General features: G+C 35.9%; 1 protein-coding gene across 3 annotated transcripts in view; it reads left to right on the top strand.

Moving 5' to 3' along the window:
• XRCC4 (X-ray repair cross complementing 4) overlaps positions 1-27,487 on the top strand; it is a 274,940-nt gene that overhangs the window by 110,067 nt on the left and 137,386 nt on the right. For all 3 annotated transcript variants that reach the window (XM_059063449.2, XM_067033355.1, XM_067033354.1), the window contains 3 exons: positions 9,015-9,181; positions 16,760-16,912; positions 25,772-25,878. In XM_059063449.2, the coding sequence (XP_058919432.1) occupies positions 9,015-9,181; positions 16,760-16,912; positions 25,772-25,878 (427 nt within the window). The remainder of the gene's footprint in view (positions 1-9,014; positions 9,182-16,759; positions 16,913-25,771; positions 25,879-27,487) is intronic.

Raw genomic sequence — 27,487 nt, forward strand, 5'->3', positions numbered from 1 at the left:
CCTAAGTATCTCATGTAGATATTTTATCATATAGTAAGTTTTTTTTTTTTTTTCCCAGTGTTGGCTTGCTTATTGTTTCTATGAGGCGTTAGGAGCTAAGCAACAGCACACAGTGATCCCAGCCCCAGTGAGATTTTTCTCTGTCATAGCCACTCTGAAATGCTACTGTGTTAAAGTAATCAACCGTTTTTAGAAGACAAATCAATTTCAAACTGACTCAAGCGAGTGGAGTTTTTTGTGCCATTTGGTATTATTTCTGTTGTGGCTTATTTGTAAAATCCTTCATGCCCAGCCCTTAGATTGTGTTCATGAATGTCTTATAGGATGTCATTATTTTGAATACAGTGGTTATAATTGCTTGTTCACGACCCCACTTCAAATAAATGTCAGTATTGGGATTCTAAAATAGAGATTGCTAACTTTCCCTAATACCATATAATCCTTTTGATATGACCAAGGAATTCAAAATAACAAAAAATAAGACTACTAAGTAGGCAGTTACATTCATATTTCTACCTACACATCATTTGGGAGTCTTATCAGCTATAGTGTAGGTAGTTTGATTAAAAAATAAGCAATTGGTACAGCCCCTATGGATCTAAGAGTATATACATTCCTCAATAAACTAAAAATGGACCTACCATCTGATTCAGCAATTCTATTCTTGGGTGTATATCCAAAGAAAACGAAAACACTAATTTGAAAAGATATATGCACCCCAGTGTTCACAGCAGCATTATTTACAATAACCAGGATGTGGAAGCAATTTAAGTTTCCATTAAGAGATGAATGGGTAAAGGAGATATGGGGCGCGCGCGCACACACACACACACACACACACACACACACACACACACACACACACACACACACACACACACACTGGAATATTACTCAGCCATAAAAGAGTGAATTTTTGTCATTTGCAACAGTATGGATGGATTGGGAGGATGTTATGCTTAGTGAAGTAAATCAGACAGAGAAAAACAAATACTATATGTGTTCACTTAAATGTGGAATTTAAGAAATAAAACAGATGAATGAATGTAGCAAAACAGAAACAGAAGACTCACAGATACAGGTAACAAACTAGTGGTTGCCAGTAGGGAGAGGGATTGAGGGAAGGAGCAAGATAGGAGAAGGGAATTAAGAGATACAAACTGCTAGGTATAAAATAAATAAGATACAAGGATATAATGTACAGCACAGGGAATACAGTCAATATTTTATAATAACTTTAAGTGGAGTATAATCTGTAAAAATATCAAATCACTATGTTATACATCTGAAATTAATATGACATTGTAAATCAACTATACTTCAATAAAGATTTTTTAAAAATGAAAACAGAAACAAACAAAAAATTAACAATGAGAAACTTAACCAAAGGATATAAAAATAACTCTTGATTAGATAAAGAAATGCAGTGGTCCTGAATGGAGAAATTGCACTGTAATTCATGTTGGAAATAAATTAATTCCTTATAAAATAACTTGAAAATGAGTGTAATTCCAAACCAAATAGTATATTTTTTATGCTTCTTTGTTTGTTTTTCATTTGTCTGAAATTCTGATATGTGTCACTTTTGCCATATTCTCTTGGTTAGAAGCAAGTCAGAGACCTGCCCACATCAAGGAGAGGGAGTTACATGGGGCCTGAGTACCAGGAGGTTGGGATAATTGGTGGCAATCTTAGAGGAAATGCTGAGTACTCTGTAAGCACTTGTTTTCCTGCCTGTAATCTTCTGATGGCTTTTTGTTAGAATAAGTTCTGAACTTGTTACTGTGGCCTACAAAATCTTATATGATCTACTCTCCTGTCTACCTTTCCAATCTCATCTCTGTTCTCTACCTCAGTTTTTGCAAGGACTGTTCCCTGACCACTATATCTAAGCATACTCTGCCCTCTAGTAGCTATCTTATGACTCATTTTATTTTCTTCATTGAATTTACAACTGTGTGAAATTATTATTTGATCATTTGGCATCATCAACTTCCTCTACTAAGATATAAGGTCCAAGAGAGTGGACACATTGTTTTTCTTGTTCACAACAGTATCTCCAATGCTTAACATATAGTACATACTCAGAAAGTCTGATAAATGAATGAATGAATACATTCTATGTTTAATCATGTAAGAATGGGGATACTAATTTGAGTAATATGTAGCCCCTATCCCTTTGCAGCTTTCAGACTAGTACGAGATGAAAAAGTTAATATTGTAATGCTATGATAATTGCCCATGTTCACCCACTAGACTACCCAAGTGTAACTGAATGAGTGTCTAATGGAAAGTACAGGGAGGAGTTAGTTTAGTAGTGAGAGGGATGGACAATGAATTCTGTCTTAGCATTTGAAGTTTCAGTTCTGTATAGGACATACTGGTGACATCACTCCAAAAATGAGTTAAATATTTATAGAAGTCTGGACTTTAGGAGAGGTACCACCTGTAGATACACATTTGGCAGTTTTCAGCTTATCTATAATAATGGAAGCTGTGATGTGGATAACCCTAAAACTACAGAGAAAAAAGAGAAGTAGGTCAAGGGACCATTCCAAGAAATATTACCATTTAGGCTCTAAGTGGAAGACAGAGAAGCATACTATGAAGATATGATTAGATGAGTATTATGAGATCTAGTAGAGTGTCAGGAAATCCAAGGCAATATTACTTTATCAGAACCTAATATCAAAATTAAAGTAACAGGCAAATAATAGGCAACCTCTGCCTTCTACCTACCCCACTACCCCCAATCCAGTTAACTATGGGAAAAGCCTTTTAGTTGATTCTAAATCCATGTATAGTAAAATTTTTCATTGTTAATTATAACTCCTAATTAGACCAGATAAGTCTTCTAGTTTTTACTATATTTTCCATGAACCAAAAGGCTCATCATCTCTATTTCAAGATATAATGGAATGAACATTTACAGTCATTCAAAGTAAAAGTAACTTCTGAGATACTCTTATGACATGGACCTTTGGGCTTTTCATTCTCAAGGATTCTCTGACTCCCACCAATGAATTTTGCGATTATGAATACCAAATAATTCTTAGATCATACTTAATATATTAAAGCATATAGCATGGCCTTAAAATCTAATAATTTTTAGCCTATAATTAGAGCTCAGTGTATTTTCACTTTTAGATGATTGCATTTTGATTGTAAGAACCTATAGTATCTACAGATCTACAACTGCATATGCAGAGCCTTGTTTGATCATATAATCATCTTGAGATATTTAAACATTTTTATTTATTTATTATTATTATTATTATTATTATTTTTTTGCGGTACGTCGGCCTCTCACGTTGTGGCCTCTCCCGTTGCGGAGCACAGGCTCCGGACGCGCAGGCTCAGCTGCCGTGGCTCACGGGCCCAGCCGCTCTGCGGCATGTGGGATCTTCCCGGACCGGGGCACAAACCTGTGTCCCCTGCATCAGCAGGTGGACTCTCAACCACTGCGCCACCAGGAAGCCCTAAACATTTAATTAATTTATTTATTTTTGTGGTACGCAGGCCCCTCACTGTTGTGGCCTCTCCTGTTGCGGAGCACAGGCTCCGGATGCACCGGCTCCGTGGCCGTGGCTCACGGGCCCAGCCGCTTCGCGGCATGTGGGATCTTCCCGGACCGGGGCACAAACCCGTGTCCCCTGCATCGTCAGGCAGATTCTCAACCACTGCGCCACGAGGGAAGCCCCCTAAACATTTAAAAATAAGCTTTAAGAAAGTTGGTCAAGAAAATAGTTGGAAAGGTGAGATTAATAGTCTCACAATAAAGCTCTCTTATCTGCTTAGAAAGTCCTTATCAGTATTCTTTTCTCAGTTCTAGCTACCTTGGAAGTTAAATGTGACCAGTTGTCAACCTAGGTATGTCACTGTTTTAGAAGATTCATTTGTAATATTTTTTATTTAAATCTAAAATAACATTTCAGCAGGTCACAAAACCAGAGTTCATGATACTAAGATCTTAGTAAAAAATAGTTGATTCATAATACTTACAGTTGATGATTAACATAACTAGGCCAAAGTAATACAGTTTAGTTACTTTTTTACTACATAACTTGACTGATTTCCTTTATCACTAGAATTTTACAACTATGTATTACAGCAATGGTATATTTACAACTATGTATTTGTCTACAATAGACAAAATATCCTGTATTACAAACTATAATGAATAGGCTTTACTTTTTTAGTGTATCCATATCTAGACACAGCTAAACTTTTTTTTTGATACTAATACATTTAAAAACACACACTGAAAAAAAAGGAGTTCCTATCTGACCATTATTGCCTAGGAATCACATCAAGATATCTTTATTCCTTTTCCTTTAGCTTTATATCTTGGTTCCCAGGACAGTAACCAAGATTAATTTTGTAAGATTATTTAGACTACTTTGATAACGTATCACAATTCAGCCTCTTTAGTTGATATATTCTAAGCAGAGTATCAACTCACACCTTGATAATCCTATCCCCAGAAACATTTGGAATGACCATAAACAATTCCCCTGGAATTAGTGTTTATTTAGTGTATTTTACCAATACTATATGTTCTCTTTTATCTGTTTGGCCACTCCAAAGAACTTGATAACTGAGTACATATATAACTTTATACATTCTTTAAAAAAAAGTATCTTTTTAGGTTTTATTAAACTTATGTATTATCACAGTATTGAGAGCTATTATGCAGTATTTTAACCATGCTTTTTTTGTTGAAATTATACTATTCAATAAAATAAAACTGTTACATCCTTAAACAGATTAAAATATTTCTTAATTTGTATTCAGAGAATCACTGTCCCAATTATTTCCTTTACCTGCCACATTATAATTGTATTCTCTTATTAATAAGGATCATTTCATTGCAATTTTTAAAAATTCAAGTCTTTATTGAGCACTTAATATATGTCTAGAACTGTATAAAGACACTGTGGAGGCTAAGGAAGACATAAGATAGGGTCTCTGATCTCAAAGAGCTAGAAATTTAAAGGAAGAGACTGCATTTCTGAAACAAGAGAAAAATATAGGGAGGATGAAACTGAGTGAAAAATTGTGTGAGACAAACTCTGAAGTATCAAGAACAGAGAAGCCAATGTAGGCTAAAGTAGTTAAAGAGAATTTGATCTGGACTTTGAAGTGATGAGTAAAGGGGTGTGGCATTTAATCTTGGATTTAAAGAATTGACAGATATCCAGAATAAAAGCCTGGCTAAAGAAAATGGATAAGTTTTCTGAAATTGAGAATTTTTAATGCAGATCAGATCAAAGATGCTATCTGTTTTGCTAGCTAAAATAATGACAGTTTAGAATCAACTAGTGCAACCTACTATGATTACCAGTATTTAAGAAGTTAATTATTTTCAACTTTTATTTTACATGGAAAAATAAAAACATAGCTTAAAATCCTAGATTATAGACTGCATGAGATGCTTAGTATAGGTCTGTGTACACTGACTTCTCCATACGATCTTGAGAACTAACTACAAAAATGAAATTTATTTTTGCCCATGCTTCTAAAGTAGAGATATACTTTCAAAATGTCTTTAATTTGTGGTTTCTGACTCTGATGTACCATTTGAAGTCCTGATTTCATATTGCAGATTATTTTGAAATTACAGAACTAATAAAGAACATCTGTGTTAATAGCCTTACATGTCCTACAAAAAACTAAAGTAAAAGATTTTTAAATTGACAAAAATATACAGTGTAACTTTTGTTGGAATTTGCTAGTTTTAAAAACAATACTTTTCTAAAGTTGCCACTTCATTTGAGGGATGGTATAAAGATGGGCTGAATATAGTTAGAGCACAGAAATATTTTATGCTTCTCAATTCATTTGGCCTGATTTGAGGCCCTTCTGTAAGTCCAGTTCACATGGACGTGTGGTCCCTTGCATCTGTGAGGTAGACAGGCTGGTACAGAGGTAGTGAGAGTGGAAGGGTGCTTCCTGCCTTGGCTCTGAACCATGTGTATACAGACAGGATGGTCCAGCAGACTCACTCTCTCATACATTCCAGAATTTTTCTACAAAATAAGCAGAATATCTCAAGTAAAATATTTTCCTTGGATTGAGTTTTAAATACTCCTTGATTATTTTTATTGTTTGGAATAACAGATGTTCACGCCTGTTAAAGGACCCCAAACTAATGAATATAATTAGAAAAAATAGAAACTGAAAAATACACCTACTCTTAAGAAGAAATGACATTTTAAGTTTATTCTATACCGAATAGCCAAGAAGAAATTTAAGAATTCTCTTTTGGATATAAGGATTTGAATGATATTTTGAAAGAAGTTTCTTGTTATTAGTGATTTAAAATTGTTCCCTTTTTCTTTTGCCATCGAAAATAGAATGTTAGGGGGCTAGACTTGTGTTTATATGTGCATTTGTATTTTACTGATTACTGTTTTCAGGATCAGCGTGTGATCCTGAATATCACACTTTGAAATGGATAATGGATCATTATCCATTTGACATTGTTGAAACTTCCAAGTGATGAAAAACTCTTTCCTTTCTAAAAATGTCCATCTTAGTCAAAGCTTCCTGACAATTGTGATAATGTGAGAATACAAAATCATGGTATGGGTTTATGTTTTACGATAATGTAATCTATTGTCTAAAAATAAAATAAGCTTAATTTTTCTTCTGTTCTGTATCGACTCAAAAAGGTAATATTCTACAGCTAATCTTTATTTTTTGTATGTTTGTTTGCATAAGAGAAGCTTTAAAAGGTTAATGCTCAAATTTACTTTCAATTTATATATTCTTTACATAAATAAAACTTTCCTATTTAAACTTATTTACTTGTTAAATGGACTCATTATATGCACTTATATGCAAATGTTTTTGGCCATTTGATTCTAAGTATAAGAGAAATAAATCAGATGTGACAAATAGTCTGAAATAATTTCAAACTTCTTAGAATTTTTCCAAGTCTTTTTTGGGTAAAGGTTTAATAATAATAATTATATTATTTTAAAAGAATAATTTTACTATTAAAATTAGAATTCAGCTCTAATTTAGGTTTTATATATCTATCTACACAACTGGATATACTCATTGAAATATTGAAATAAAGGACAATTTTTCTTAATCTGATTCCCATTCTTTTGTTAAGAAAGAGAAAGAGGTGAGATAAAACAGATAAAACAAATTAAAGGATTAAGAAGACATTGTGACCTCGGATTTCAAAGAAAAAAATACAACAAATACATATGCAATTTCTTTGTGACTAAACCAGTACTATTCAGTCCTCTAAAATGTGCCTGTATTACATCAATATAAATATCCTTTGTTTTCCTTTACATTTTAAGTAAGTATGTATAAATGTTTTTCAACACCTAGGAAGTTTCAGTGTTTAAGTCTTTTCACAGGGTTTCTAAAATATTAAGTAAAACATCTACCTGTGTTTTTGATCTGAAAATTTAAAATAAATTGGTAAACATAATTCATCCAGAATTTGTTAGTTGTTAGTAAACAACTAAATGATTCTAAATTATAGGAATTAACTGAAATGTTTTATAAATTGCCACTCAGATTGCAAACATTGGATTTTTACTGTAATGACTTTCACTTTTATTTGTAAATTGACTAACAGTGATTTGTCTCAGAATTATCAATCACTGTTAAATATTTCTCAATCTGTATGTAATATATTTATAGAAATACTCCTTTACAAGCAAGACACTTTAGAAATATTCCTGTTAATGAACGCCATAATAGAAATTACTGATCCAGGAGACAAATAACAACACAAAACCAAAAAAACCCTTTTGTACTCTCAATTTTGCCACCTACTTAATGCCTTTAAAATCTCTCTTCAGAATTATGTGTAGGTTCTGAACCTAATTCTTTCTCTTACTTGTTTGTTTAGCATACTCATTTATGTCAGGAAACAGTGTAACAGGATAGTATAGTAGGATCTGGATTTTATTCCTTCAATATATTAGATAACTACTCTGAACCTCACTTTACTGATCTATAAAATGGATATAATAATAGTTCCATTTTGTTGATGATTAGATTAATTTGTATTTGTGCTATGCTTGAGTTATACTTCAATTATAAGGTATGGTGGCTATATAATTATAATTGTCATTTAAAAGCTTAGTTATAATAATTCTAATTTTAATAGTAAGGATATTATAGTTATTAGTAAATCATTGTGTTTCAGTATCTTTATCTACCAAATGAGGACAGCCTGTGTTCCTTTCAGAATTCCTTAACTATAATAAAATTGTATTACACTGTTTTATTTTGTAGTGCCCTCTAACAGAGGAATTAAGATATTTTTATGTCTTACCTTTATGCAAAAGTACTCAAGTTCGACAATGTGACATTATTATTTATAATTTATAGTAATAAATATTTGGTTTTTGATAAAGGAGTCATGACGGTTACCAGGTTTATCTGTTTTTTAAAACCCTATATTTTTCTTAGATATTACAAAAATGTTTCTTTCTTCACAAGTAGCTTCTGTCAGTTATTTGATTCTATCATCAGTACTAACAGAAACTAGAGTTAAGAATCTTTGTGTAGGGACTTCCCTGGCGGTCCAGTGGTTAAGACTGGGCTTCCACTGCAGGGGGCATGGGTTCGATCCCTGGTCAGGGAACTGAGATCCTACATGCATGCCACATGGCCAAAAAAAAAGAGTCTTCATGTATAATTTCTTTCCTTATTCTGACCATAGTGACTTAAATTAGGTAGTAGCAAACAGATGGTAGTATGCTTATATGGTATGTATGTTGTTTTCTTTTCTGCTAGGTGGTGGGAGAATGACTTACCATGTAAAAAGAATTATTCTTAGGTTATATGTTGATTTATATGATAAGCTTTAGTAAGAAAGTTGCCCAGTAATTTTGTTCATTGAATTTATATGTGGTAAATGCGCTATATTTAAATCTTACATTTTTTTCCCCCTCAAAAGAAAATATGTGTATTTAAAACTGGGCCACTCAATCTTGATATTCTCCCCCAAAGCTAATCATGTTTTCCTTTCATCCTAGTTCAGACTTGGTTCCTTCAAACTAGAGAAAGTTGCAAACCCAGCTGAGGTCATTAGAGAACTTATTTGTCATTGCCTGGACACCATTGCAGAAAACCAAGCCAAAAATGAGCACCTGCAGAAAGAAAATGAAAGGCTTCTGAGAGACTGGAATGATATCCAAGGACGGTGTGTGCATAATGTGCTTGTATCATAAAAACACTAATCTCTTTATATCATTGTAGCTATAAGTTAATGATTTATACGTTTATAATATATGTAGACTAGCATATATTTAAAATGAAATTTGTCATTATACCTTTACTTAATGTGATTAAATTAAATTATTAGTCATTATTTTACATTATATGAGTACATTAACACTTTTAGGTCCTTAGTATTTGGTGGCACCAGCAAACTGATAACAATAAGGAGTAATTGGACAATGAGAATCGGAACCCATTAATATTAATCAAAGTTTAGGAAGTTGATGTTTATAAGGATTAATTGACTTCAAATTATAAGATTAATAATGAATAAAAAACACATGAAATATAAATAAGCATAGTTGATTTCTTATTTGGAATCTTTTTATGAATGACATCTATTTCAGGTGAAGTTTGTGTTTTGGTTCCTAATAAAGACTTATTTTTGCTGATTGATTGAAAATTCATACTATCAGCATTGAAGTTTGTGTTTTGGTTCCTAATAAAGACTTATTTTTGCTGATACTATCAGCATGAAGTTTGTGTTTTGGTTCCTAATAAAGACTTATTTTTGCTGATTGATTGAAAATTCATACTATCAGCATTTTAAAAAGAAGTAATTGTTACTACTGGATAAGACATTTGAAAGCCTTTATTTTCCTGATTTTGCTTCTTATCTTTTTTTTTTTTTTTTTTTTTTTTTTTTTTTGCGGTATGCGGGCCTCTCACTGTTGTGGCCTCTCCCGTTGCGGAGCACAGGCTCCGGACGCACAGGCTCAGCGGCCATGGCTCACGGGCTTAGTTGCTCCGCGGCATGTGGGATCTTCCCGGACCAGGGCACGAACCTGTGTCTCCTGCATCCGCAGGCGGATTCTCAACCACTGCGCCACCAGGGAAGCCCTGCTTCTTATCTTTTAAACGATGAAGAAGAAAGTGACCTATCTTCTCAATTATGCATTTTTCTCAACTATATCATAATCTAGGCTGGTCCAGGGTGTAGCCTGTATTACTCTATTATGTAAAAGATGTTTGAAGGAAATAAAATATATGTTGTGAATATTTGTATCTCTATAAAGATATATTAATATAATATGCATGCATTTGTATATATATACATTGCAACATTTGAAATAATTATGTAGAATATATAAAATAATAATAATTATTATTACATCCAGTATGTAAAGTAGATTTTTTTATCTTTCATTCAGACCAGTTGCTCTAAAACATAAGAGCATTTATCCAATTTAGGGTCTTTTTAGGGCACTCGCTAAAATTTTTCTTTGTGGACATTAGTAAGTATATGGGGGAGTGCATGAAAAACGTGAAAGGTTTTATCATCATCAATATATGTATGTGAAAATGAGGTTGACTAGAGGAAATTATTTCTATACATTTACTTTTATTTATTAATTAATGCAAGGCATCAACTTAACACCTATCACCTAAAACTTGGTTCTATTTGGCTCTCATTTATTATATTAATAAAGTATCTTGTTTTCTTTTAGTTCTCAATTTTTATCTCCAATTATATAAAGTAATTAGACCAAGTCAAAATTATATAAATGTTAGGAAACCATACAGAAAAATAATTTAGCATTTCTCTTTAACTTTCTCTTTAAAATTCATGTTCCTATGAATTAATATCAAATATTTGTTCTAGAAAGCATGTTTTGGAGCTCATATCAGTAGTTTAGGTGTGTTTTTCTATTTTATAAACAAAATAAATCAAATGAAAGGAGACAGACTCTGGTCGTGATAAGCCATTATATTAAAAACTCAAAATACCCTCAGGATGATCGGAAATTTGATTCACAAATTGCCCACAAAAATGCAGACTGGGTACTTGGTACTTGAGCAAATTGCTTTAAAATGTCTGCCAGAGGTTGAAAGAGGTATTATCTCATCAGTATTCAACACCACTGCCATAGGATGGAAAGCAGCAGGGAACAAAGATGAGACAGTGGAGACAAATATACCTTGTGCTATAAAACAGTGTATGAGGGTATATATAATATGTGCCCCACGGATGCTTAATTTGCTATTTCTGAATTACCCAGAAAATTCTTTTGTGTTATTGTGGCAAAAAGTTACCTATTTGATTGAAAGCATAGCCATGTAGCTTATCACCAGTCTTATTATGCTCCAGCTATTCTTTTTTTTTTAAATACTGGATCACATATCTTCTTCAGGAATTGAAGATGTGTGCTCTTGGAGTGGCCCTTCAAACAGAGGAAACAAAATCCACTCCAGTGAATTCTAGGCTCTTGGTTGTATTCTAGATGTTGGATTAGTAGATTTATCTATTTTCCAAATTTGGTTTTCTTTCCTATCACAGAGAAAGTGGCCATTTTAAAGAGCTGTAAATACACCTTGGTCATGGCCAAACATTATTTCCTGAAGTGTTCCCTCTCCAGAGCCTTAGTACACTGGGAAATGAGCAAAGGATTTACAGCTCTTGCTTCCATAAGGCAGTAGTACTGATCAAGAGTCTTTAGAGAGATTAGAAATAGGATACAAACATACTGAGTTAGGTAACTGACCACATAGATAGTAGAGTTGAGGTCATCTCATTAGGCCTGGTCACAGTTCAGTTTCCTGTGCTGCTTCTGATTAGTCTTATATCAGTGTCCATTCATGATCCAATCATTTCTTCCTTATCATTGTTCAAGACTATGTGTGCCTGGGAGAGTGGGGGTGTGGGGCACAAAATAGGTGCTGAGAATTCCCTTAGAAGCTATGGTAGATATGTCTGAAATATATTTAGTACACAATAGGATATTATAAGCAAAAAGCAATCATATACTGGTGTGTTTATACCATGGAAAATGTTAATGATGTGTTGAGGTGAAATGTGAATTTCCAAAAATATGAAGAGTCTCATTTTTTTGTAAAATATGTCTTTAGATAGAGAGTATCTAGAAGGAGAAAATTAAATAATAGTGTGTCTGGAATTGTGGATTAAATTTTCCTTTACTTCTTGGGAGTATTTTTTGCATATATTTTTGTATTTAAATATGTATCATTATTATAATCAGAGCGAAATCTAAAGCTATTTCCATTTGGGATGACAATGGAGAATAAATAAGGTTTGAGTAAGGAGTGAGTAATTACAGTAAGAGTAAAAAGAATGAGTTTTAACGTGTAGACTTTTAACATATATATTTGCTGTTATTCTTTTATTTGCTATTTAATAATTGCAGTCTTAGCTCCATTTTAAACAAGTGACATTACTGGATTAATTTAATTCTGTATAGTTTAGATAAAGGAGAAGACATTAGAAATATTGTATGTAAATCCATAGGTCATTAGCTATATTTATTTCACTGTTTTTTCCTATTTAATTTCAAATAACAACTCTCAAGTTCCACCTTACTGAATAGGTCTTTTGTTTGCACTCAGACATCAAGTTAGAAACTCTCTAGCTTTACTCTGAGTTATAGTTATTAAACCTATAATTGAAGGCAGTTTTCAGCATTTTGAATTGGGTTGACACTCATGGACTCATTAGAATAGAAGAGACATTGAAAGCTCTTCTACTTCATCTCTCTGCCTTCAAGCTAGGATCACATTATAGCCAGATGAATTTAGTCCAATTTTTAAAGACCTCAAGAGATATCTTCAACTCCCGTTGGTAGCCCATTACATTGTTTAAGAACAGTCACAGGCAGAAAATTCTTCCTTCCATCTATTGGTAATCTGAGTCCTTCATGGTGTACTGAAGGCCATTTCCTCTTGTTCTGTCATCAGAAAGGATGAGGAACAGCTGTTTACCATCTTCTTCAGTACTTAAAGGCTTATTAAATCTCTTTACCACTGCTTGCTTTTCCATTTCTTTTTAGCATTCTTTGTCCTGTGAACTCTATGTAGATTTTCTTTTGCTGCACAACCCTGACCTGGATATAAATTTGATCAGAGCTGTAAATACAAGGATTACTGCACTGTTCCTAAGTACCACATGTTCACATTTACATATATATTGTTTTATTTTGGGTTATCATTTACTCTTTTATTTTGGATGTTATTTCTCCATTAAATTACCTTGTTTCTGCTTTCATTTTTGTTGTTTTTTTGACATTTATTCTTAAATTCTTTGTTTTCCCATCCAGAAATATTTTATTTTGAATATTCAGTGTTTTCCATATTTAGTTTAGTTTTTTTTTTTTTTTTTTTAAGTACTATTCTTTGGTTTGAGTTCCTAGATACCTCAGTCCTAGGCTGCTAATTAAACTTTATTGTCCTGTTGTCCCAGTCACTGTTAAAAGGATAAAGCATCATTAGGCCTTTCCTGTTTGATGCTCTTTATGGTTTCACTGGGTTTGAGCTTTGCTTTGGAGATGATCCTTGGACTAGCTGTGGTCTGATCTGGTTGTATGTGAGTTCTCCTTTAGTATTGCTAAACTTAACAGTGAATCCCATATGTCTCACTTACTAATACCTGTTCAGTTCTTGAGGTGGAGGGTTGGCAGGAGGCAAGTATCAATAATATGGAAGGCATAGTAACATCATAATGCTGTAAGGGAGGAATGGCATTACAAATGTGATGGGAGGATGGTATGTACCTGTTAGTTACTGAATATTAAAGAGTTCTCTGAATTTGTTAATAATTAATAATCAAGAGTAAATTCATATCCTAAAACTATTCACAATAGTACTATTTCCTAGCCAACCCCCACTCCCCAGCTTTGTCTGGGAAGTATTACTCAGTTTAATGATTAGAGGTTTGGTTGTAACAAAATCCTAAAGCTTTGCTAAAACCAAGCAATGTTAACTCACAGAATGCCATGCATTCTACTGTTTGCTTTCCTGTCACAGAAATGTTGTTACCTTTGACAATGTAGCCGTGACACTATCTATTTAGATTAATAATATTCTTTAGACAAAAAAGATATGATATTTCATTTTGATATCTATTTTCATTTTTAATTCATGAGTTATACCAAATGTTAATTTTAATAAAGGTTTGGAAATTTGCTTGATCATTGATAAGTACACATAATCTTTCAATCAAGAATTATTGAAGTGATTTACATGGAAATTAAATATGCCTTTAAATCAGATAAGTTACTAATTGGTTACTATTGTTATGGTTTTACATATTGAATTATTATATAAGATTTTTATTGTAAATTTTTATAACTGATTTTTACTTTGTATATGTTTAAAGTATTTTATTATTGTACACTCAGGTGTATGTTCTAGTTATCTTTTAAACATTTGTTATTGTGTTACATTGGAAAATAGTACAAGAAAATAAGAATATAATGTTTACAGATACTTTGCATCTGAAATATAAATGCAGTAACATGTCCCAGCTTAAAATAAGCCATCAATATTGGCAGCTTCTCCTCAACTTTGGCTCTGTTTTTTTCCCACACCGTTTGGAGTACTTCTTTCTCAGAGAGCTTTGCTTGATGATAGAGGTACTGCTATATTAATATTTATCACAGTTTTTTTTTGCAAGTGGATAAACAATTTTTTAAATTAAAGTTAAGACTGTATAAAATGTTCAGCAAGTACAGATGAGTATGAAATTTAAAATCCTCTATCCTTAGCCTATCCTTGGAGGTAATTAATTTTTAGAATTTCTATTTTCATTCTTTTGGTGATTTGCTACATATAGTTATTCACTCTACTTCTTAATGTTCTGAAATTTAAGATTTACTTGTTTGCCCCCTGCCATAAGATGAGGAACTTTGATCACTTCCCCTGGTCTTGTTTTTCTCCCCTGAACCACATCCCAGGTTTCATTTTAATTTTACTTTCATGCATCTTTTGGTCACATTTATTTATTTTTAAATCCATTAGCCTTTTAGGCAATGTAATTGATTCCCTCTTTACAAAATATAAGCATTAAGCATCCCTATGCTCTTTCATTTGTTTTCTTCCTTTCTATGCCTAAACTCTTTTAGCTGTACCATTATGTGCATCACTTAAATATCACAATTTTTTAGAAGCTTGAAGAAGATGAAAAGTATTACTGTCACAATAGTGAATAGCTATTAAAGGAGTGAAAAATATAATATTCAGAATCACTGGTTTTCTATTTCTTTATAAGATGTCCATATTAACTTGCTCACTTCATTCATTTATCTGATAAATAGCTATTCAACATCTCTTGAATGCCAAACACTATGCTAGGCACAGAGGATAAAGCAGCCAGTAAAACATACATGCTCTCTGCCCTTACGGAGTTCACAGCCTTAGGAATGACTACGGTATAAGACTGCTGTAATTGGTCCCAGAAAATATAATGCCATATGTTCCCTTTCATCCCATGAGAGGCCCTAATTCTTTGCATTTCTAGCTAGGTAGTCTCTTGAAAGTATAAGGGCATGTATATCAAATTTTGACTTTTTTTTTTTTTTTTTTTTTTTTTGTGGTATGCGGGCCTCACTGTTGTGGCCTCTCCCGTTGCGGGGCACAGGCTCCGGATGCGCAGGCTCAGCGGCCATGGCTCACGGGCCCAGCCGCTCCGCGGCATGTGGGATCTTCCCGGACCAGGGCACAAACCCGTGTCCCCTGCATCGGCAGGCGGATTCTCAACCACTGCGCCACCAGGGAGGCCCAAATTTTGACATTTTTGTTTCTAATTATTTCACTGAAAAAAATATATAGTTAAATAATACATATAATGAAAATACTAGAATACCTGTATAGAACAACAAGTATAATTAACAGTATGGTAAAGAGAAAACGAGGCAGAACTAAACTACTTTTAAAAGAATATATTACATGAAATAATTTATATTTGAATCTTTAAAATAGAGGTTTATTCATGGTGTGTGTGTATGCACATATAAGTGTATACAACCTCTGCTAGTTTGCCTTCTTTATTTTATATATATCTGAGAGATTAAAATTAGTACAGTCTCTTATTAGCTCATTTGAACATTGTAGGAAGAATTATAAATGATAGAGAATTTTATGTTTTGTCTTATATATCTAAAATTTAAAATGTATAGTGTTTCACTCTTGCTGTTTCATTAATCTCCTTGGAAATTTCAAGTTGGATAAATTGTGTGTGTGTGTGTGTGTGTGTGTGTGTGTGTGTGTGTTTGCTGGGTTATAAGATACAACTGGGTATGTCATGTTCTTGTTGTGGAGCAGTTCATAATCTATTTGGGGAGAACAGATTAAGTAAATCACTTAATCACAAAACAAGATTATGGTTGCTATTATAGTAATATTAACGAAGTACAAGAAACATAGGCTATAGTTACTCTTGTTTGAAATTTCTCCCACAAATATGTTCTTTTGGAAATAAACCATAGATGTGAATAAGTTATTACATTTAGGCATTTAGATGTTTTAAAAGCTTTTTTGCTATCAGTTTCCAATTTCTATTCCAATTTATATGTAAACTACAAATGCTAATGAACAATAAGTTCTAATTATTTGTTTACCAATGTAAAACTTTAAATCAATGAAAACATGTTTAAATGATTTTAATTGTATTTTTCTTGAAAAATTTTCTTGAAATTTTCCTCAGTATTAGATTGAATAATGCTAAAACAAAACCTGCCTGATTTATTTATTTGTATGTTTATTTATATTTTAGATTTGAAAAATCTGTGAGTGCTAAGGAAGCTTTGGAAACTGATCTTTATGAACGGTTCATTCTGGTGCTGAATGAGAAGAAAGCAAAGATCAGAAGCTTACATAAATTGTTAAAGGAAGTTCAAGAACTGGAAAAGAACATCGAGCATAAAAGGTATTTTGACCTTTCTGTTTGGGGATAGCAGATGCACACATTTTAGTGGAATTTCTTCCCAAACTTAATGAAAGTTAGATGCCAACTTTTTAGTAACATGAGATCATTTGATAGTCTGGGGTTGGATGCTCTGGTTGTTAGATGCAGTAGACTGGAGAATTCTCAACATGATCTCTCCATGCCTGCCCAACTGTCACAGCTAGACTTAAATCATAAAACTGGCATGAGATTTACCTAAATAATATTAGTTTAATTCTTAGGCATCACTAAGAAATATATTAATTAAAAGCTTTCATCTTCTGCAGAACCATAGAGTTGGGCACACATTTGTAATCTCGATGTCTAAGCAATGCTTAATTTTCGAATCAAGTGGCTCTAAGAGTGAATATATACTTGATTTTTAAGGAAGAATCATAGGTGACTTATGACTGGTATGGCTTGGACAATTATAATAATATTAGGCATTAGCTGATATAGATTTGGGTCTGTTACCCTGAATCTGAGAGAAAGCACAAATTTACTAATGGCATAATATAAAGAATATAATGTTTGATGTCAGATGATCCTAGTTCAAGTGTTGATCTGGTACTGATAGATAGTATCTTTGGGCAAGTCCTTAAACTCTCTGTGCCTTACTTGAATATCTTCGTAATAAGAATAAAGGTACCCATCTCAGAGTTTTGGGGAGACCAAATGAAAGGCAGAACTGCTTTGAGATCAGTAAAGTACTGATTACTCTGTGACCCACAGAAGGTAATTTAGAAGAATAGTATTGTGATTTTATAGATAAAAAATAAATGATAATAAACTGACTCAATAATTAATTTTAGTGAGCACTAAACCACATTTATATAAGGTAAAAGAGAAACTTGTTCTTTTTTTTTTTTTTTTTTTTATCTTTGACATCTTTATTTGAGTATAACTGTTTTACAATAGTGTGTTAGTTTCTCTTTTACAACAAAGTGAATCAGTTATACATATACATATGTTCCCATAACTCTTCCCTCTTTTGTCACCCTCCCTCCCACCCTCCCTATCCCACCCCTCTAGGTGGTCACTAAGTACAGAGGTGAACTCCCTGTGCTATGCTGTAGCTTCCCACTAGCTATCTAATTTACATTTGGTAGTGTGTATATGTCCCTGCCACTCTCTCACATCATCACAGCTTACCCTTCCCCCTCCCCATATCCTCAAGTCCATGCTCTAGTAGGTCTGTGTTTTATTCCCTCCTACCACTAATCTCTTCATGACATTTTTTTTTTTTTTTTTTTTTTTAGATTCCATATATATGTGTTAGCATACGGTATTTGTTTTTGTCCTTCTGACTTACTTCACTCTGTATGACAGATTCCAGGTCTATCCACCTCATTACAAATAACTCAGTTTCATTTCTTTTTATGGCTGAGTAATATTCCATTGTATATATGTGCCACATCTTCCTTATCCATTCATCTGTTGATGGACACTTAGGTTGCTTCCATGTTCTGGCTATCGTAAATAGAGCTGCAATAAACATTTTGGTACATGACTCTTTTTGAATTATGGTTTTCTCAGGGTATATGCCCAGTAGTGGGATTGCTGGGTCATATGGTAGTTCTATTTGTAGTTTTTTAAGGAACCTCCATACTGTTCTCCATAGTGGCTGTATCATTTTACATTCCCACCAGCAGTGCAAGAGTGTTCCCTTTTCTCCACACCCTCTCCAGCATTTATTGTTTCTAGAGTTTTTGATGATGGCCAATCTGGCCGGTGTGAGATGATATCTCATTGTAGTTTTGATTTGCATTTCTCTAATGATTAATGATGTTGAGCATTCTTTCATGTGTTTGTTGGCTATCTGTATATCTTCTTTGGAGAAATGTCTATTTAGTTCTTCTGCCCATTTTTGGATTGGGCTGTTTGTTTTTTTGTTATTGAGCTGCATGAGTTGCTTATAAATTTTGGATATTAATCCTTTGTCAGTTGCTTCATTTGCAAATATTTTCTCCCATTCTGAGGGTTGTCTTTTGGTCTTGTTTATGGTATCCTTTGCTGTGCAAAAGCTTTTAAGTTTCATTAGATCCCATTTGTTTATTTTTGTTTTTATTTCCATTTCTCTAGGAGATGGGTCAAAAAGGATCTTGCTGTGATTGATGTCATAGAGTGTTCTGCCTATGTTTTCCTCTAAGAGTTTGATAGTGTCTGGCCTTACATTTAGGTCTTTAATCCATTTTGAGTTTATTTTTGTGTATGGTGTTAGGGAGTGTTCTAATTTCATACTTCTACAGGTAGCTGTCCAGTTTTCCCAGCACCACTTATTGAAGAGGCTGTCTTTTCTCCAATGTATATTCTTGCCTCCTTTATCAAAGATAAGGTGACCATATGTGTGTGGGTTTATCTCTGGGCTTTCTATCCTGTTCCATTGATCTATATTTCTGTTTTTGTGCCAGTACCATACTGTCTTGATTACTGTGGCCTTGTAGTATAGTCTGAAGTCAGGGAGCCTGATTCCTCCAGCTCCATTTTTCGTTCTCAAGATTGCTTTGGCTATTCGGGGTCTTTTGTGTTTCCATACAAATTGTGAAATTCTTTTTTCTAGTTCTGTAAAAAATGCCAGTGGCAATTTGATAGGGATTGCATTGAATCGGTAGATTGCTTTGGGTAGTATAGTCATTTTCACTATGTTGATTCTTCCAATCCAAGAACATGGTATATTTCTCCACCTATTTGTATCATCTTTAATTTCTTTCATCAGTGTCTTATAGTTTTCTGCATACAAGTCTTTTGTCTCCTTAGGTAGGTTTATTCCTAGATATTTTATTCTTTTTGTTGCAATGGTAAATGGGAGTGTTTTCTTAATTTCATTCTCAGATTTTTCATCATTAGTGTATAAGAATGCCAGAGATTTCTGTGCATTAACTTTGTATCCTGCTACTTTACCAAATTCATTGATTAGTTCTAGTAGTTTTCTGGTAGCATCCTTAGTATTCTCTATATATAGTATCATGTCATCTGCAAACAGTGACAGCTTTACTTCTTCTTTTCCTATTTGGATTCCTTTTATTTCTTTATTTTCTCTAATTGCTGTGGCTAGAACTTCCAAAACTATGTTGAATAAGAGTGGTGAGAGTGGGCAACCTTGTCTTGTTCCTGATCTTAGTGGAAATGGTTTCAGTTTTTCACCATTGAGAACAATGTTGGCTGTGGGTTTGTCATATATTGCCTTTATTATATTGAGGAAAGTTCCCTCTATGCCTACTTTCTGCAGGGTTTTTATCATAAATGGGTGTTGAATTTTGTCAAAAGCTTTCTCTGCATCTATTGAGATGATCATATGGTTTTTCTCCTTCAGTTTGTTGATATGGTGTATCACGTTGATTGATTTGCGTATATTGAAGAATCCTTGCATTCCTGGAATAAACCCCACTTGATCATGGTGTATGATCCTTTTAATGTGCTGTTGGATTCTGTTTGCTAGTATTTTGTTGAGGATTTTTGCATCTATGTTCATCAGTGATATTGGCCTATAGTTTTCTTTCTTTGTGACGTCTTTGTCTGGTTTTGGTATCAGGGTGATGGTGGCCTCGTAGAATGAGTTTGGGAGTGTTCCTACCTCTGCTATCTTTTGGAAGAGTTTCAGAAGGATAGGTGTTAGCTCTTCTCTAAATGTTTGATAGAATTCGCCTGTGAAGCCATCTGGTCCTGGGCTTTTGTTTGTTGGAAGATTTTTAATCACAGTTTCAATTTCAGTGCTTGTGATTGGTCTGTTCATGTTTTCTATTTCTTCCTGGTTCAGTCTTGGCAGGTTGTGCATTTCTAAGAATTTGTCCATTTCTTCCAGGTTGTCCATTTTATTGCCATAGAGTTGCTTGTAGTAATCTCTAATAATCTTTTGTATTTCTGCAGAGTCAGTTGTTACATCTCCTTTTTCATTTCTAATTCTATTGATTTGAGTCTTCTCCCTTTTTTTCTTGATGAGTCTGGCTAATGGTTTATCAATTTTATTTATCTTCTCAAAGAACCAGCTTTTACTTTTATTGATCTTTGCTATTGTTTCCTTCATTTCTTTTTCATTAATTTCTGATCTGATCTTTATGATTTCTTTCCTTCTGCTAAATTTGGGGTTTTTTTGTTCTTCCTTCTCTAATTGCTTTAGGTGCAAAGTTAAGTTGTTTATTCGAGATGCTTCCTGTTTCTTAAGGTATGATTGTATTGCTATAAACTTCCCTCTTAGAACTGCTTTTGCTGTATCCCATAGGTTTTGGGTCGTCGTGTCTCCATTGTCATTTGTTTCTAAGTACTTTTTGATTTCCTCTTTGATTTCTTCAGTGATCACTTCGTTATTAAGTAGTGTATTGTTTAGCCTCCATGTGTTTGTATTTTTTACAGATCTTTTCCTGTAATTGATATCTAGTCTCATAGCGTCCTGGTCGGAAAAGATACTTGATACGATTTCGATTTTCTTAAATTTGCCAAGGCTAGATTTGTGACCCAAGATATGATCGATCCTGGAGAATGTTCCATGAGCACTTGAGAAAAATGTGTATTCTGTTGTTTTTGGATGGAATGTCCTATAAATAATAAGTCCATCTTGTTTAATGTATCATTTAAAGCTTGTGTTTCCTTATTTATTTTCATTTTGGATGATCTGTCCATTGGTGAAAGTGGGGTGTTAAAGTCCCGTACTATGATTGTGTTACTGTCGATTTCCCCTTTTAAGGCTGTTAGTATTTGCCTTATGTATTGAGGTGCTCCTATGTTGGGTGCATAAATATTTACAATTGTTATATCTTCTTCATGGATCCATCCCTTCATCATTATGTAGTGTCCTTCTTTGTCTCTTGTAATAGTTTTTATTTTAAAGTCTATTTTGTCTGATATGAGAATTGCTACTCCAGCATTCTTCTGATTTCCATTTGCATGGAATATCTTTTTCCATCCCCTTACTTTCAGTCTGTAAGTGTCCCTAGGTCTGAAGTGGGTCTCTTGTAGACAGCATATATATGGGTCTTGTTTTTGTATCCATTCATCCAGTCTGTGTCTTTTGGTGGGAGCATTTAATCCATTTACATTTAAGGTAATTATTGATATCTGTGTTCCTATTACCATTTACTTAATTGTTTCGGGTTGTTCTTGTAGGTCTTTTCCTTCTCTTGTGTTTCTTGCCTAGAGAAGTTCCTTTAGTATTTGTTGTAAAGCTAGTATGGTGGTGCTGAACTCTCTCAGCTTTTGCTTGTCTGTAAAGTTTTTAATTTCTCCATCAAATCTGAACGAGATCCTCGCTGGGTAGAGTAATCTTGGTTGTAGGTTTTTTTCCTTCATCACTTTAAATATGTCCTGCCTCTCCCTTCTGGCTTGTAGAGTTTCTGCTGAAAGATCAGATGTTAGCCTTATGGGGATTCCCTTGTGTGTTATTTGTTGTTTTTCCCTTGCTGCTTTTAATATGTTTTCTTTGTATTTAATTTTTGACAGTTTGATTATTATGTGTCTCGGCGTGTTTATCCTTGGGTTTATCCTGTATGGGACTCTCTGTGCTTCCTGGACTTGGTTGACTATTTCCTTTCCTATATTAGGGAAGTTTTCAACTATAATCTCTTCAAATATTTTCTCAGTCCCTTTCTTTTTCTCTTCTTCTTCTGGGACCCCTATGATTCGAATGTTGGTGCGTTTAATGTTGTCCCAGAGATCTCTGAGACTGTCCTCAGTTCTTTTCATTCTTTTTTCTTTCTTCTGCTCTGCAGTAGTTATTTCCACTATTTTATCTTCCAGGTCACTTATCCGTCCTTCTGCCTCAGTTATTCTGCTACTGATCCCGTCTAGAGTATTTTTCATTTCATTTATTGTGTTGCTCATCGTTACTTGCTTCCTCTTTATTTCTTCTAGGTCCTTGTTAACTGATTCTTGCAATTTGTCTATTCTATTTCCAAGATTTTGCATCATCTTCACCATCATTATTCTAAATTTTCTTTCAGGTAGATTGGCTATTACCTCTTCATCTGTTAGGTCTGGTGTGTTTTTATCTTGTTCCTTCATCTGCTGTGTGTTTTTCTGTCTTCTCATTTTGCTTATCTTACTGTGTTTGGGGTCTCCCTTTTGCAGGCTGCAGGTTCGAATTTCTATCTATTTTTGGTGGCTGTCCCCAGTGGCTGAGGTTGGTTCAGTGGGTTGAGCAGGTTTCCTGGTTGGGGGGACCAGTTCCCCTGTTCTGGTGGATGAGGCTGGATCCCGTCTCCCTGGTGGGTAGGTCCACGTCTGGGGGCGTGTATGGGGATGTCGGTAGCCTTACTGTGATTCTAGGCCGCCTCTCTGCTAATGGATGGGGCTGTAGACCTGTCTCGCTCTTTGTTGGGGATAGGGTGTCCAGCACTGTTCGTTGCTGGTCCTTGAGTGAACCTGGGTCTCGGTGTTGAGATGGAGATCTCTGGGAGATTTTCGCCGTTTGATATTACGTGGAGCTGAGAGGTCTCTTGTGGACCAGTGTCCTGAGGTTAGTTCTCCCACCTCAGAGACACAGCCTTGACACCTGGCTGGAGTGCCAAGAGCCTTTAATCCACACGGCTCAAAACAAAAGGGAAAAAAAAGTAGAAAGTCAAGAAAGGAAGGAAGAAAGGAGGAAGGGAGGGAAGGAAGAAAGAAAGGAAGGGAGGGAGGAAGAAAGGAATGGAGGAAGGAAGGAGGGAATAAAGAAAGGAAGGGAGGGAGGAAGAAAGGAAGGGAGGAAGGAAGGAGGGAATAAAAGGAAGGGAGGAAGGAAGGAGGGAATAAAGAAAGGAAGGGAGGGAGGAAGAAAGGAAGGGAGGAAGGAAGGAGGGAATAAAGAAAGGAAGGGAGGGAGGAAGAAAGGAAGGGAGGAAGGAAGGAGGGAATAAAGAAAGGAAGGTAGGGAGGAAGAAAGGAAGGGAAGAAGGAAGGAGGGAATAAAGAAAGGAAGGGAGGGAGGAAGAAAGGAAGAGAGGGAGGAAGAAAGGAAGGGAGGGAGGAAGAAAGGAGGGGAGGAAGGAAGGAGGGAATAAAGGAAGGAAGGGAGGGAGGAAGAAAGGAAGGAAGGAGGGAATAAAGAAAGGAAGGGAGGAAGGAAGGAGGGAATAAAGGAAGGAAGGGAGGAAGGAAGGAAGGAGGGAAATAGGAAAAGGAGGGAAGAAAGGAAGAAAGAAAGGGGAGAAGACAAAATAAAGTAGGGTAAAATACAGTTATTAAAATAACAAAATAATTATTAAGAAGAAAAATTTCTATTAAAGAAAAAAAAAAAAAAAGTCGGTCTAACCCCAGGACAAATGGTGAAAACAAAGCTACACAGACAAAATCTCACACAGCAGCACCCACATACACACTCACAAAAAGAAAAAAGGGGAAAATAATAGTATATCTTGCTCCCAAAGTCCACCTCCTCAACCTGGGATATTTCGCTGTCTATTCAGGTTTTCCACAGATGCAGGGCACTTCAAGCTGACTGTGGAGCTTTAACCTGCTGTTTCTGAGGCTGCTGGGAGGGACCACCCCCTCTCTTTGTTCGCACAGCTCCTGGGGCTCAGCCCTGGACCTGGCCCCGCCTCTGCGCGCAGGTCGTCCGAGGGCGTCTGCCCTTCGCTCAGAGAGGGCGGGGTCAAAGGAGCAGCGTTAACGGAGCAGTTGATTCGGGGGCTCTGGCTCACTCAGGCGGTGGGTGGGGGGGCACGGATGTGGGGCGAGTCCGCGGCGGCAGAGGCCAGCGTGACGCTGCACCGGCCCGAGGCACGCCGCGCGTTTTCCCGGGGAAGCAGTCCCAGGATCCCGGGACCCCGGCGCTGGCGGGCTGCACAGGCTCCCGGGAGGGGCGGTGTGGAGAGTGACCTGCGCTCGCACACAGGCCTCTTGGTGGCGGCAGCAGCAACCGTAGCGCCCCACACCCGTCTCTGTTGTCCGCGCCGACAGCCGCAGCTCGCGCCCGTTTCTGGAGCTCCTTTATGTGGTGCCCTTAATTCCCTTTCCTCGCGCCCCAGGAAGCGAAGAGGCAAGAAAAAGTCTCTTGTCTCTTCGGCAGCTCCGCGCCCGTTTCTGGAGCTCCTTTAAGCGGCGCGCTTAAACCCCTCTCCTCGCGCAGCAGGAGGTAAAGAGGGAAGAAAAGGTCTCTTGCCTCTTCGGCAGCTCCAGACTTCTCCCGAACTCCCTCCCGGCCAGCCGTGGTGCGCTAACCCCTTCAGGCTGTTTTCGCTCTGCCAACTCCAGACCTTTCCCTGGGATCCGCCCGAGGCTCAGTTCCCAGCCCCGCCCGCCGCGGCGGATGAGCAGACAAGCCTCTCGGGCTGGTGAGTGCTGATCGGCACCGATCCTCCGTGCGGGAATCTCTCCGCTTTGCCCTCCGCACCCTGTTGGCTGTGGTCTCCTCCGCGGCTCTGAAGCTTCCCACTCCGCCACCCGCAGTCTCCGCCCGCGAAGGGGCTTCTAGTGTGCGGGAACCTTTCCTCCCTCTCGGCTCCCTCCCACTGGTGCAGGTCCCGTCCCTATTCTTTTGTCTCTGTTTATTCTTTTTTCTTTTGCCCTAACAAGGTACGTGGGGGGGTTTCTTGCCTGAGGTCTGAGGTCTGAGGTCTTCTGCCAGCGTTCGGTGGGTGTTCTATAGGAGAAGTTCCACGTGTAGATGTATTTCTGATGTATCTGTGAGGAGGAAGAGTGATCCCCGCGTCTTACTCTTCCGCCATCTTCTCGCTCCCTCGAGAAACTTGTTCTTAAGAGAGTTAACATATAGTCTTTAAAGTGCTTTCATCTTAATTATATATATTTCAATATATATTTAATTATAATGTTTTTCCAGGGATATTTTCTATAATTACTTACTGGTGAATTTGATACCTAGCCAGGAATGAACCAATAACTTATAAGTCTACCTCTCTCTGTTTCTAGGGAATCTCCAACATGTTCTGAAATGACTACTGACAGAGATGCAATCTATGATGAAAGTACTGATGAGGAAAGTGAAATCCCACCTAATCCCTCTGTGTTAAGTCCAGGTAAAGTTAATACATTTATTTCCTTTGTTGAACATCTCACTTTGGCTTATTATTTATTACTTATTATGATAATAAACCTTAAAGAAAAATGTTATGAAAATAATTTTTTCTACATACATTCTTTAGGGTTTTTAGTCTAAAACCACAACTACTTAATGTTAAAAATTAATATTTTTTATAAAATGCAGCAACTCATTGGCAACAACAAAACAAGCAAGCATGCACATGTATATACATACACACACATATACATCAAGGTATACTATTCCTTATTAAACAAAGATGCATAAGCGATAAGCAAGATATGTCTTCACGTCAAATATGTACCAGGAACTCTTCTATGCAGTAGAAAGCAAAACACAAAAATTTCCTCTTCCATGGAGTTTAAATTCTAGCCAGAGAAACAGACATTAACAAGATGAGTAAATTAGAGTATGTTAGTGATAAATGCTGAGGTGAAAAATAAACCAGGGAAGGATGATAAAAAATGTCAGGTTGGGAATAGGGATGAGGGTTGTGATTTTAGCTGAGGCACCAGAAACGACCTTGGTGAAAAGGTGTATGTCTCCCTGTGGGAAGAGCGTGCCAGGCAGAAAAAGCAGTTAAGTACAAACGCCCTGATGTGGGAGTTTGCGTGATGTGTTCAAGCAATAGCATGGAGAGCAGTATGCATAAAATGGAAAGATGAAGATAGGGAGTATTAGGAGATGAGGTCAGAGAGGCCAGATCATGTATAAGGTCTTCTAGGCCATTGTATGGATTTCAGTTTTCAATTTGAGTGATACTGGAAACTGTTACAGAATTTTAACTAGTCAAGTGACATGATCTGACTTAAGTTTTAACAGGATTAATCTGTTGTGTTGAGAATATAGGATGATAAGTGCAGACAGAAAGCTAGTTCAACAGTGAGTGAAGGATGAGAGGGCCTTAGACCAGAGTGAAAGCAGTGAAGGTGGTAAACAAAGGGCCGATTCTAGAAATGTTTAGAGGCAGCAGGATTTGCTGATGAAGTGGGTATGGGTCATCAGAGAAAGACAGCGGTGATGGTAAGCTTTTTGGAATGAACTATTGAAAGATGCAGTTGACCTAGCAAGGTCGGGGAGACTGCGAGGAGAAGGGCTGGAACTCAGTTTTGGAAACATTAATTCTGAGATATTGAACAGAGAGATGGATATACAAATTTGGACTTTGGGGGAGGGCTCCTGCTGTCAAATAAGATGGTATTTAGAGCTGGCTGAGATCTCAAGGGAGTTTGAGAAGACCGAAAAGAGCAGTGGTCCAGGGACTCAGCCCTAATACACTTGAGTGATCAGAGGTCAGGAAGATGAGGAGACCAACGCAGAAGACTGAGGGAGCAGCAAATATTGTAGGCGTGGTATCCTGAAAGCCAAGTCAACAAAGTGTTTCAAGGAGGAGACTGTGATCAGCTGAGTTGAATGCTGCAAATTGGTCAAGGAAGATGAGGATGAGCACTGACTGCTGTATTTAGCAATATAAATGTTATTGGGGCTCTTAATAAAACATTTTCAGAGGACTGGTGGGGAATAGACTAGGAGGCTCAAAAGGAATGAGAAGAGAGAATTGGAGTAGAGATAGCAAATATAAGCAA

This window comes from Kogia breviceps, chromosome 4 (genome assembly GCF_026419965.1).
Source record: "Kogia breviceps isolate mKogBre1 chromosome 4, mKogBre1 haplotype 1, whole genome shotgun sequence".
NCBI lineage: Eukaryota > Metazoa > Chordata > Mammalia > Artiodactyla > Physeteridae > Kogia > Kogia breviceps.